This window comes from Pagrus major, chromosome 5, assembly GCF_040436345.1.
Source record: "Pagrus major chromosome 5, Pma_NU_1.0".
NCBI lineage: Eukaryota > Metazoa > Chordata > Actinopteri > Spariformes > Sparidae > Pagrus > Pagrus major.
The window spans coordinates 2,477,960-2,490,932 of record NC_133219.1 but is presented as its reverse complement, the minus strand read 5'-3'; the positions used below and the strand labels follow the sequence as shown (position 1 = coordinate 2,490,932).

At 42.7% G+C, this 12,973-nt stretch overlaps 1 protein-coding gene across 1 annotated transcript in view; it reads left to right on the top strand.

Annotated features, from left to right (window-relative positions):
• The window catches only part of whrnb (whirlin b), a 136,036-nt gene that overhangs the window by 111,124 nt on the left and 11,939 nt on the right, over nucleotides 1-12,973 (top strand). The window contains exons 6-9 of the mRNA XM_073465300.1: nucleotides 43-228; nucleotides 1,889-2,080; nucleotides 8,225-8,299; nucleotides 9,519-10,236. Coding sequence (XP_073321401.1) covers nucleotides 43-228; nucleotides 1,889-2,080; nucleotides 8,225-8,299; nucleotides 9,519-10,236 — 1,171 coding nt within the window. The remainder of the gene's footprint in view (nucleotides 1-42; nucleotides 229-1,888; nucleotides 2,081-8,224; nucleotides 8,300-9,518; nucleotides 10,237-12,973) is intronic.

The window sequence follows — 12,973 nt, the reverse complement described above, 5'->3', positions numbered from 1 at the left end:
CCATTTCTCTTTCCTCATGAATCAACATATCTGTCCGTCCAGCCAGCAGTATACCGAGGTGTGGGCCCGCCAGGTGCTCAGGTGTCTCTGGAGCAGCAGGCCTTCATGCTGTTGACAGAGCCAGAGAGGCAGACCATGGCCTACTACCTCCAGGAGTACCAGGAGGGACACATAGGAGTGGAGCCACTGGCCATGGCTCTGTTTGAGCTCTTCAACACACATGCAAAGGTACAACAGGATGACTGTACAGCTGGTCTCTGTGAGGTCAAAAAGAGAGAGAGGTGTTTAGAGCCTGTGATTCAGAGGTACCTCATGAAAAAAACCCACCTATTCAGACATGTCTGGAACCATGCTAGGGAATTTTGTACACAAAGGTTTTGGTACCACTTCTTAGTAAGGCGCCCTTTTATAAAGATCCCGAGATCACCAATCAATAAATCATATGCTCTGACAAACTAAAAGAAAAGAAAAACATCCAGGATCTGTGGCTGTTGCAGGCCTCTAATGAGCCCATCCAATCATCTTGTTTGGCTTGTATGAAATGATTGGACAGGCAACCTGTCTGTCTACCTACATACCAGCCGGCCTCAATCATTGCACATGACCAGTCTTCCGCTGGTGATGTATTGTTAAAGCGATCAGCGAGCTAGTGACACAAGAGTTGTTTACATTCGGTATGATAATGCAAGGTGTTTCCTACATGTGAATGAGACATGAGGTAGTTGGAATAGTGATGACATTGATGTGATGTATTGCAGTAGGCTACACAACCTCTGAGCCTGTTGTTCAGCAGCTTGATAACTCAGTAGCACAAAGCACACAGCCACTGAGCTAAAGAGCGAGTGAGTAGCAGCAGCAGCGACTCCTTTAGCAGCTAACGTTAGCTTAAAGCACACAGCTTCAGCAGTATCTGTTGTGCTACGTAGCTGGGAAGACTGAGGTGCTTGTTTTGTTTTTTTTTGCTTGTCTTGACATGATTGTTGCATTTAGGTTATTTGTGCATTTGTTAGTCTAAAAAGCTAAATGAGCTTGATGAACATAGCGAACAAGCTGTTAAAATATCTCCCACCAAGCCAACGAGAGCTACAGGGCAGCCTGAAGTCAGGCAGTGTGTGTTCATGTGTTTTGGAGGACTGGCTCTGAAGGCAGGCCTGGAGGGAGCAGGTAAGACTTTCAAAATGTAGCTTGCTAGGTGCTACATTCTTACCAAGCCCAGCTTTAAAACTAAGTGACAATCTGCAACATTTGAATAATTTAAAACATATACATTATATATATATATACACCGATCAGGCATAACATTATGACCACCTGCCTAATATTGTGAAGGTTCCCCTTGTGCAGCCAAAACAGCTCTGACCTGTCAAGACATGGACTTAAGACCTCTGAGGGTGTCCTGTGGTGTCTGGCACCAGGACGTTTTATAGTGGGTCCTCTGGGTCCTGTATGTTGGGGGTGGGGCCTCCATGGATCAGACCTGCTCCAGCACGTCTTACAGATGCTCGATCAGATTTGGATCTGGGGAATTGAACCCTGGGCCCTTTATTGTGTTCCTCGAGCTGTTCCTGAGCAGTGTTTGCGGTGTGTCAGTGCACATTGTCCTGCTGGGGGGCCACTGCAATCGGGTAGTGTTTAGGTGATGAGGGGGTGTACTTGGTCCACAACAGTGTTTGGATGGGTGGTGAGTGTCAAGTGGCATTCACATGAATGCCAGCACCCAAGGTTTCCCAGCAGAACATCGCATTGTGATGAGATGATCAATGTTATTCACGTCACCTGTCAGTGGTTTTAATGTTGTGGCTGATCGGTGTATATATGCAGTTTTCTGCTTTTTTCCCTTATGTATGCTCTTATCCCAGTTTTGTTTTCTATTCTCCTTTCCCCCCAGTTGTCCATGTTGTCTGAGGTGAGGAGTCTGGTGGCTACCCAGGATCTGGAGTTGTACGACAGGCTGGTGGTGCACCATGAGAGGGAGGCCCACCAAGCCTGGCATGGAGGCCTGGGAGTGCTGCATCCACAGGGCCTCTGCAACCATGCAGCCCCTGTGATCCATGATGCAGGACACACAGTCCCTGCTATGGTACATCCCTTATTTTCTATGCCTGAAAATGTACATCCATTTTAATAATGTGAGCTTTGATCCTTCTATTTTCTTGTCTCATATCACTTTGCCATTATTGGAAGATGCATATAAACAATTCATAATAGAGCAGGTTAGGCACTGACAGGAAAACGCTCATGCTGGAATTTATCAGAGTTATTTTGTCCTAATGACCACCACTCTGCACCCTCTTGCTACATGGCTGCTTACCAAATCATCTGACAACAAATATTGATTTAAAATGATTTACTACAAGCAAAATGTAATTCGCAATCTATGCCGGCTGGCTGGGATCAAAGTGCTGCTTGTTAATTTGATTAGTAATTAACAAAATAGACTGCACCTCTTGATTGTGGACTGAAAGCAGTCTGTTGTTCATTTGAAACAGACCTCTTTGGATACTAATCAAAACTCAACAAAGCTGTTGAGGCTTTTCTTAATTTAATGCAAATACCTGGAAGGTTTCTTGCCCCACTGTTTTACTGAGGGTATTTTATGAGCTGACTTGTGAGTTTGGGGTAAATAAGTATCCCAGCAGGCGTTTTGCAACTAATTATTTTCATCCTATAACTATTACAGTGTCACCAAATAATGTTTTGACATTTTTTCATGCAAGAAATTAATTGTTTAGATCTCCAATATTTTATCAAGATATCAAAATAACAAATGTGAGCATGGGTGAGACTGGCTCCAGCCGGCTCTGGAGATGACTGGCCAATCGGCGTCAAATGTCAACCTCAGTGGGAACAGTGTTCTCTCTGCATGCCTGTAGTAGTCACAGTTATTATTTACCTGGCACCCATTTGTCTGGTATACGGAAGCCCTGAGTGAAAGATTTTTATTTTTTTTCTGTGTGAAACCCATTGAAAAAAAGTGTTTTCAAGAAACTAAGGCTCGATTGTTTCTTTCTGTAATACTCATTTTGACCACAAGAGGCAGAAGTGCACCACTACTCATGTCCTAAATAAGATGAAAAGCATCCATGTTCGTCCAGGGGAGTTTTCATTTCTCTCTGCACTCCAAACACAACATGCATCTATCATATGTGAACAGGTTATGTGACATGACTATCATGTTTCTTTTGGTGAGAAATGTGTCATACTTCGCGCTAAGCTGCACTAAGTGTCACAGGTGGCATACTGTGTATTGTCAGCCTTCTCATCAATGGGTGTTTACAGTGATTAGTGAATCACGGCCACAACCGACAGGAAGATGAAGAAAGTGCATATTTCTGGCAAGAAATTACATAAAACAAGTTGTATTTGTCTGAGATGGAGGTTGGAAAACATTCTTTATTAATTCTGCAATTCACATCAGTATCAGTGCAGTATTTATTTGTAAACAGCGATCAGACTGACTGCTTCACGTACCCAAATTATGCGCGACAATCAGTGGTATCCCTCAGCCTGCGATATCATTTGAAAATGGAAGTTTGATAGGTGAACAATATTTATTCATTGAAGTCTAGTTACGGTGAACTCATCACAATTAGGACTCACAATGAGGATATGGAGTGCAACGATTCTGTGAGAGCTGTCATTGACTTTATTTACAGGCTTTCATAATACACATAAACAAACTTTTTTTTTTCTGTTTCACACATGAAAAAAAAAATGTTGAACTTGGAAAATGGAGCACCAGAAAAAAAAAAAATCTCACTTGCCCCTCAGGGCTTCCATACTGGTAAGCACCAGAATATTGGAGAGTGACTCTGGTCAGCCAAAATAGTATACAAGCTAAGTGTGACTGAATCCATCTAAAACATATAGATATACGTGTTACATATGTTTGGTATTCAGGTAAACCAAAAGTAATGGAGAGTAATCAAGTTACATTACTGTAATATATTGACACTTGGAATAGGTTACTGCCTACATTCTATAAACATTTATTCACAGTTCCTCAACGGTAACCCTCCAAACCCTGCATATAATGCTTCTGACTCTGTCTTAGCCTAGGTCTTATTTTTACACTGCATTATTTTGTATCTATCAGAGGATCCAGATCACTGACAGTATGGGCAAATGTGTGTGTGTGTGTGTGTGTGTGTGTGTGTGTGTGTGTGTGTGTGTGTGTGTGTGTGTGTGTGTGTCTCACTACACATATCATCTTTTCCTTTCCCACAGTCTCAGCCTCCTAGCATCAGTCTATGACATAGAGCAGCTCGTCTCTGTGGCAGGTCAGCGACTATGTAGTATTGATGTTTTACTGTGGCCCACATCAATCCACAAATACCTCATTCTGCCAGGTTACAGTCTGCTTCTGATCCACTTTGTCCAGCAGTCTGGCTCCTAAAAGACTCACCAGATCAACTTGATCTGACAGAACTGTTAGGTTTTAGCTTGAACAAAGTGTGGGTTATTTTCCTCTGCTTCACCATGCTGGCCTGAACAAACTCTTTGTGCCTACGGGTTCTTTGGGTGCATTTATCTTGTCCTGGTTAGCTGTTTGGTGCTGCTATTAAAAGCTGGTGATGGTGTTTGTGCGCAGCACACCATGTATCTGTGTAATTGCCCGTGCTGTGACACTCATTATTGTGGTTGTGAAATTACAACCTCTCGATAAAAAAGCTAATTACATTTAATTGACAGTCACTTAGTTACTCAGCTAGAAACAGTAAGATTCATTGTGGCAACCGTGTTATTCACAGCATTGTCTCATTAGATAGATTTTTCTATGCAGGTTGGCTGTAAGATAGTCATTTAGAATAGCTGTAACTAACAGCTAGAAATGTGAGGAGAGGAGGTGGGGGTATTTGGAGATGTGCATGAAGAGCTAGAGCCCTTTATACTGAAGCTTGAAACATATTATGTCAATGACAATATTGACATTTCATAGATTGATTTACATTTTAAATTGACTAGGAATGCACGATATATATCAGACAAATTATCGGCCCAATAATGGAAAGTGTATATTATTGCTTATCGGCAGATAATGAAATTATAGCCAATAAATAGAACTGATAATACAAAGCCAAACTTCTTTAGTTGACTTAACAAGTGCAGTATTTACACACAGTATGTGGCGGTATGCACCTTTGGAGTTGGTTTGCCAGCCGCCAATAAACATAGAGAAGAAGAAGATGCTGTTGTTGCCTTCATGACGTAGAGCTGCTGCACCTGTGTAGAGCCACGCAATGTAGACAAGAGCCACACATGTCGTCCAGGGGCGGAACTAGACTTTTATACAAGGGGTGGCCAGAGGGTGGGCAAGGCTTTATCAGGGGGTCAATATACTAATAAAGGAAAATATTGTGTTACTCAAACCGGGTACCTAAGGAACATGCCTTCTTTACAATTTTCATAACTCAGATGCATCTCTCTCTCTCTCTCTCTCTCTCTCACTCTCTCTCTCTCTCTCTCTCTCTCTCTCTCTCTCACACACACACACACACACACACACACACACTATTGTGATCACTGTAGTCATCAGCAAGACATGGGTCCCCCCATGGACCCAGTACCGGGTCCGGAATAACGGTGACATAATTAAACTGCCTGTACAAAGTTAATAAAACGCTGTGATGGTCCATTTTTTCAAATGTTTCTAAAAGACAAGTCCCTAACAGTACCAAAATAACAGTCCAAGTGTATTTTGTCCAAAAACATTTGTTTGGCAACAACTTTAATAGTTTAGTCATAACTCATAAATCATATTATGATAACGCAACAGTCAGCATGTAACAGGATCGTACACGGTGCCCGGTCTCTAAACACCGATCATGTTTGGTCTCCTCTGAAACCAGAGACGCTACCCTCTCCATTGATACCAAGCATAGTTTAGCCTGAGCTAATCAGCTCACGTTAGCCCTCAAACAAACACGCAGACAAACTTCACATGTTGTAATCAACGTGTCAAATTGTGTCTTTGTGTCTCAATATTCCGTCAAATCCCAAATGTATTGCAATCAAACGCAACTTATATTGTTTCCTTACCTTTTCATGGTCATTTGGAGCCCTTGCATGCATTGCTATGAGCTCCCTTTGTTTACATCAACGCCATGTTGTCACATGACAGGCAATGTAAACAGAGAGAGGAGCCTACTCGCACAGTTGAACTATTGGGGACAAAATCTCTTCTCTAAATGTGCAGTCAACTTGTCAATATTTTAAAACAGTTACTCATCAGGAAACCACTTTAAAACTTACTTCAGAATGATGTATTTACTGAAAGTAGGTCCTCTCGATCCATTCCAGTGACTTGAAAGAAGTTTATTCTGCCTCCCGCGTTTGCCTTTCCATAATCGCGCTTCTTTCAACGAGACGTGCAGTGACCTGTCAGTCAACTGGAGTGGCACCTGAGGCGTCCAATCAGGTTCCAGAGGTGGCCAGTGCTACCCCGGCCGCCCCTCTAGCTCCGCCCCTGATGATGTTGCTGGAATGGCAGTTGTTTTTCAGGTTCAGATAAGACAACACAATTGTAACTTGCAATACGTATTCCACAAGTGTTAGTGTTTTGGAGAAGATGGAGAAAGTCTATGAGTTTAACACAATAAATCGAGAGCTATATAATAATAAATCATCCATCTTTGCCCACTATATCTTAGCCTTTTCACCCTTAGGGGTGCATAAACTACAGGTTATGAACATATTTTTTTAAAAACAACAAATGAAATTATTATTGGTTATCGGTAATTGAATCAGTTATGAGAAGCAGGTAATTATCAGTTTTCAGTATCTACTGAAAAAATCCATATCTTGCACCCCTAATATTGACATTTTATAGTCTAGCAGAGTAGATAATAAATATTGTAGTAGGAAAAGCACAGGTGTTACCAACAACAGTAACGATGGCCCTGTTCTATTCAAGTGTCAGTAAGTCATGACAACACATCATCCTACCTACAGTACACAACTGAATAGGCTGATTTCCAGTGATTACCAAAATGACATATCACTGTTCCCAACACAAGAGCAACAGATGCACCGGACCTTCGTCATACAGTCACAATTTAGTATGGTTTAGGAAAACATTGTGGTTTAGGTTGAAACAAGTATATAAGTCAGTTAACTTCAGTTTCATATGTACATACATTACGTACATAACTTTAGTTATGTTAAATGTGACATAACTACATTCGTAAGTTAAAATAACCCACAGCTGACTTCTTGTCTCACACTGGACATGAACAGCGTTCTCCTGAACGAAAGTCCTGTGCTTGTTTGACCCAGCTGTCTGCCTTGGCCTCCTCGCTATGCAGACTCGCTCTTTATACTAAGTCACCTGACGTCCACCTTTGCTGCCATAGTAATTACTACAGCCACTAGAGGTTGCAGCCTCAATAATGTCAATAACAATAAACGTCATTATGGGTCGCAATAAGCTGCTTGTACAGTCGATCATATGGTTGTTTTTCCGATGAGGGTGGGTTGGTGATGAGTGTGACAATGAGCCGGCATGAAGCTGCTAAATATAATTCAGCTGACATTCAGTTTAGTGATCATCCTACTGTTACATGAAAAATGGCTTCTGTGGAAGAATGTGTATTATCAATATGGCAGTAAAGGGATTATTACTGCTTGGTGGAATAACCCTTGCAGGGGTCTGCAGGTCTGAGGTGTAGACAAAGTTTTCTTCGCAAAGGAGTTACAAAGAAATCATGGCACATGACTCACTGCTAACTAGCAGATATGACAGACAGTATCTGACTATTCAGTTATTTCATTTGGTCTGAGACACAGAAAAACAGAAAACTGAATGTGTTTTCCTGTTTTCATCTTTCATTGATTTGTATGGATCATCATATTTTACTTGTTTCCCACTACTTAATGACTTAATAGCCATGCTTATAACACGTGATCACACATTCCTTGCCCGGGCTAATTTGTATCGACTGAAATAGCTAAATAAAAAGGTACTCTCGGCCTGGATTTCCTGCCGCTCCCTGATGCCCACTTTGAAAACCACTGCTCTGTAGCAATGAAATGATAAAGCCTCCAGCTGTTACAGAAAAAACACTTTGTTCTAACTGTCTAAACTTTCTTGCACTCATTATGTTGTCCTGTGGGGCAAATCCCATCCATCTGGCATCTGCATCAAGTAGGCTAATGCAAACCATACAGGGTTTTTATTGCAGATTGAGCCCTGCAGTACTACAATGCTTCATACTGTTTCTTTCAGACTGATGGCTCCGTTGGTGTTTGGACAGAAAAAGAGCAGGAGGAGAACACTAATGCCTTACAAAACATTGCACTGGTATGTGTCACTCTTTGTTTATCAACCATAAAAAAGATGCAGTCAAGAATAACTGTTTTGTCTGTGAACGGCTTTCCTTGTTTGTCCATTGTTAACACCCCATACCTCAGGCATCAGATTTGGTTTAGAAATGAGACAAAATGAATCAAACCACGGTGCTCCCATATGTAGAGGGTAGATTAGATTAACATAACAAGACTTGAAGTTGAAAGCCCCATCAGGAGTTCCTCCGAAACTCTAATGTTCATTACATTCTGTTACAACCCCGAAAGAAAACTTGTGGCCCAAAGAGGTCCAACATAATTACACGAGTCAAGAGGTCAAAAATTAATTTTATTACCACAGACAGAACATGATCAATCAAAAGTTAAACTTAACTAACCCCAACAAACTACAAACTGATGGGCCGGCAAAAAAGAACAAAAGGGAAGCCACCTCAGTCCAACCCTTACAGGGCCGTCGAAACTGGGCTCTTCCCTCTACGCGTGCCGGTGGTTGTAAGAGCGCCTGGATTTACCAGGGGGGGTTCATCAGCCATGGAATAATGGCATAACCTCGGTCACCTATGTTATATTTTTATAAAATTGAGTTTTATAAAAGTTGAACTTTTACAAATCATTTACCAATCAGCCACCCATCTCCACCAGCTCCTTGAGCCGGACGCATCCCAACCGATTTATTCTGTAGCACAAAGAAGTCATTTGCTCTCCCTGGCCAACAGGCCATGACATTCAGAAGATGGCAAGTTGCATCTGATATTATTTGGACATTAATAGTGATACAGCTTTAGGTTGAGGAATGGGAATGGATCTTGAGAGGGTGCTTTGATCCGTAGCAATCTACAGTACCAATGATATTTGGCGCTACAGAAAAAAAAGCAATTGTGATTGGTTTAAAGAAATACAAACAAGTCAGAGTGCTTTTCCCCCTATATCAGAATGATAATAGGTGCAGTCAGACCTATTTCTCCAGGGCTGACACAGCCCTCTGGAAATAGGTCTGGCTTTGCAAGACTAACACTGAAAGGTAGATTTTCTGATATTATTCTCAGAAAGCAAAGAAAATTACGTTAGTAACCACAGATAATAACGAATCAACCAGGACTGAAATCTTAAGTATCATAACATGGCTTTTTTCCATTTAATTTCTTGTTAGACTCCGAGAGAGTAGCTGATTGATGTGGGATTCACGTATACTGTTGCCTTTTTCTCATTGGCAGGACAAGTTGCAGGCTTCAGCTGAATCTCCTCCACCCTTCAGAGCTGCTCCTCTGCAGGCTCAGAGCAGGCTGTCCAGAGAGAAGGAGCTCAACCGGAAGCCTGCAGCACGACTGGTGCAGCCTGGCTCCAGCCTGCTCTTCACTGGCCCCACTCGGATGCTCCACGACTGCCTCCACAAGTCGCTCAAATCCCTTCCCACCATCCACCAGCCCTCACCAGCCTCTGTTCACCACACTTGCACTGGTGCCACCCTCCATACTTCCCTCAACACGCTCCATCACACCTGCCAGAGTTCCCTCCAGCTCTCCGACTCTGAACAGCACAACCACCCCCATTATGCTCATCACTTCCACCACCAGGCTGCTCACCACAGCAGGCCCAGTTCCGGACACCACACCTGCCCTGGCTTCCTGCACCACCGGGACTCGTCCAGCTCTGCTAAGCCAGAGGCATCTGTCAAGCTCTCTTCCAGATCCAGCTCCTATGAGAAATCCTCCATCTTGTCCAAGTCTGCGTGCTCTTCCAAAGCAGCATCTCCCATGCCATCCCCTTATCCTTCACCCCGTCCCTCACCATGTGCCTCCCCCTGCCCCTCTCTCATCACACCTGCTGCTCCACCCTGTAGTCCTGACCACCCCTGCTCACCTGCTCTCACCCAGAAAATCATCATAACAGACATGAACCGGCTGTCTGCAGACTCCAGACCACAGCAACGAGGTACACAATGTGTGGCTGTGTGAATACATTTTTTTTTAATTATATTATAATTTGTCACCAGTACCCACAACAACATTGCCAACAGGAAATAAATGTGCTTTTTAGTCGCTGAGTTATTGATTTACTTCTGGTATGAATTCTCGAATAAAAGCTCATATTTTCAGTCTCAAACTATCAAATAATAATAGCCCCTATGGTCCCAAAAAATATGTGTTCTTATCTATGCCTGATAACTCACATGACAAATTCTGCATAATGTGCATTACAACAGCATTAACTCCAGAGTTTATCTTTGTAATCAGTATCATGTTTTTTTATTAACTAATTGATTCCAAACACCTAATTTGCCTTCTTTAAATACATTTTTAGCTACTTTTAGCTCCAGTTAATAGTGTAAGGGTTAACCCTTCCAATCAAAGGGCCAGCTGGACGAGGATCTGTTGTGATCAAAGTTGACTGATACAGTTTTGAATGAAACATGTAAAAATAACTAACTAATTAATTAATAGAAAATTTTAAGAAATCTAGAAGTCCGGTAATGTGTGACTACTTGTACTGTATGTTGCACAGCAGTGAGTAGGGATGTATCGATATATCAAATTTCACGACATTGCGATAAAGAAATGCTGCGATACCGTCATGGAACTGTGGCGACGTCTACCAACCTATCACGTGGTTATTTTGCTCGTAAAGTTCTTTGATCTTACAAGGGAAAGCCGTATGAATGCATTCTACTATCTCTCCTTGTCATTGTATTGTTCTGTTTGAACAGCAGAAGGCGCAGTCATGCTGCTCAAGAAGACAGACTTGTTCTTGTAAGAGCCGCCCTACTCCGCCTCTGATTGGTTGGTTTTGTTGGTTTTGTTCTCAACAGCCCCATTCACAATGCCTTTTCAAGGCAGGAATCTTGCGCTGATATTCCGCGTCGCCGTCTGTGTGAAAGTTAGAGGCGGAATGGGGGATAGTGTCATGATCCTGGTTTTGTGATTCTGTTATTTCTTGTTTTATTTTGATATTGTGCCCTCGTGTCGTGTGTTACTTTTCAGTTCCTCCCATTGTGTGATTTCTCACCCTTTTTTGTGTTCACCTGTGTCTTGTTCGTCAATCAGCCCTGTGTGTATTTAGTCTGTGTGCTCCCTGATGTCTTTGTCAGTTCGTCCCTGTGTTCCACTGTGTTCTCCTGTGTCCCCATGTGTTCCTCTGTGTTTTACCCCGTGGTATGTTTCTGGTTTTTTGTTCCTCTTGTTTTTATTCAGTTGTACTTTGTTCTTCTTAGTTGGTACTTTGTCTTAGCTTTTGTTTGCTACTTTGTATTTTTTGGTTTTCTACCCCACCTGGTTTTGGATTATATATTTGTGTTTTTTTGGCTTTTCATTAAAGGCTCGTTTTCAGTTCTTAATCCTGCCTGCCTCCTGTGTGTTTCTGCGTTTGGGTCCTCACCTTTTCATAAACTGTGACAGACAGTTTCGTTCTGCTTCTGATCCATCACCAGAGGTAGTAACAGAGCCGCAATAGAGGCAAGATGATGTCTGTGTGAATGGAAAAGCTGGCAGCGCGGGACAGGAATGTGTCAGTCTGATGGCTTTCAGTCTGACAGCTAAACAGATTCTTCACTCATCAAATAAAAGAGAAATGTCCCACACAACCTACAAAGCAACGTTACAGGACCAAACAACAGTAATGTGGTAGCAGGAAGTGTCTTCAGCATCTTACATGAGGAAAATAATTCTGCATTTATACGTGGAAAAGCATCTGTCATCCTGTCTGTCCTACTGACTCTGTCACATTTCTGCGCAAAAAACAGCATCTGTCCCCGGCAGCAGAGCCAGGCAGCTCCCACAGTTGAATGGCGGTGATTAAGTGATGTGATTTAGTCTCCCTCCACTATTGTGTTGTCTCTGGCAACTCCTGACTGAGACTTCAGTAACCTTCCCCCGGAAAAAAACAGCATCCCCCCTCGCAAAAACGTAACTTTGTCACTTTCCAGGATGCATGGTCGGTCAGGATCTCAACCACAACACATTATAACAGCATCCATATGATTATAAACAGTCGGCGGATACATTTTGTTTCACCCGCTTTCCCCCTGTTAATCTAAACAACAACAAAAAAAACACACAGATCTCAACATTATGATGTGTACTGTCATGCCTCTTTTATGAAATGACCCACTGGAGCAGCTTTATGCCAGCGCTGCTTGGTTCAGTGTGAACAAACAAAGACGGCATAAAGACGGGCCTTCTGCAGGGCGGGCTGCCATGCCGCTGCTCTTCCACCTGTCCTGTCTGCTTCACCCAACAAGCCCAAAGACACTGCAGCTGAGCTGTGACAGCCAGGTGGTGTGTTTACAGGCAGGGAAACTATGGCTCACAACCTGCTGCATCAGCGCCGCCGCTGGCTGTTTGTTTTTACAACATTAACACCCGACTGCCACTGGACATACAGTTAGAAAATAATAATGTGTCAGTGATGCTGACAGAGATTTTCGTGGCCCTGGTCATCTGGTGGACGACAAGATGGAGGAATATTGGTGTGAACCGCGGCCGAGTGCCTGTTTTCGGCTGTCCTCCCATGTCACACCCCTCTGGGTGCCCTGGTAGTCCTGCTTTACAACCAGAGGGAGGGAGGGATTGCAACTGGCTTCTGTATTGTTTTGCAATTGTTCATAGTCCAATGGCTACTTTTTACACATGCTTCGGTTATGGCCGGCTACTTTTATTTTTCTAAAGAAGGAAAG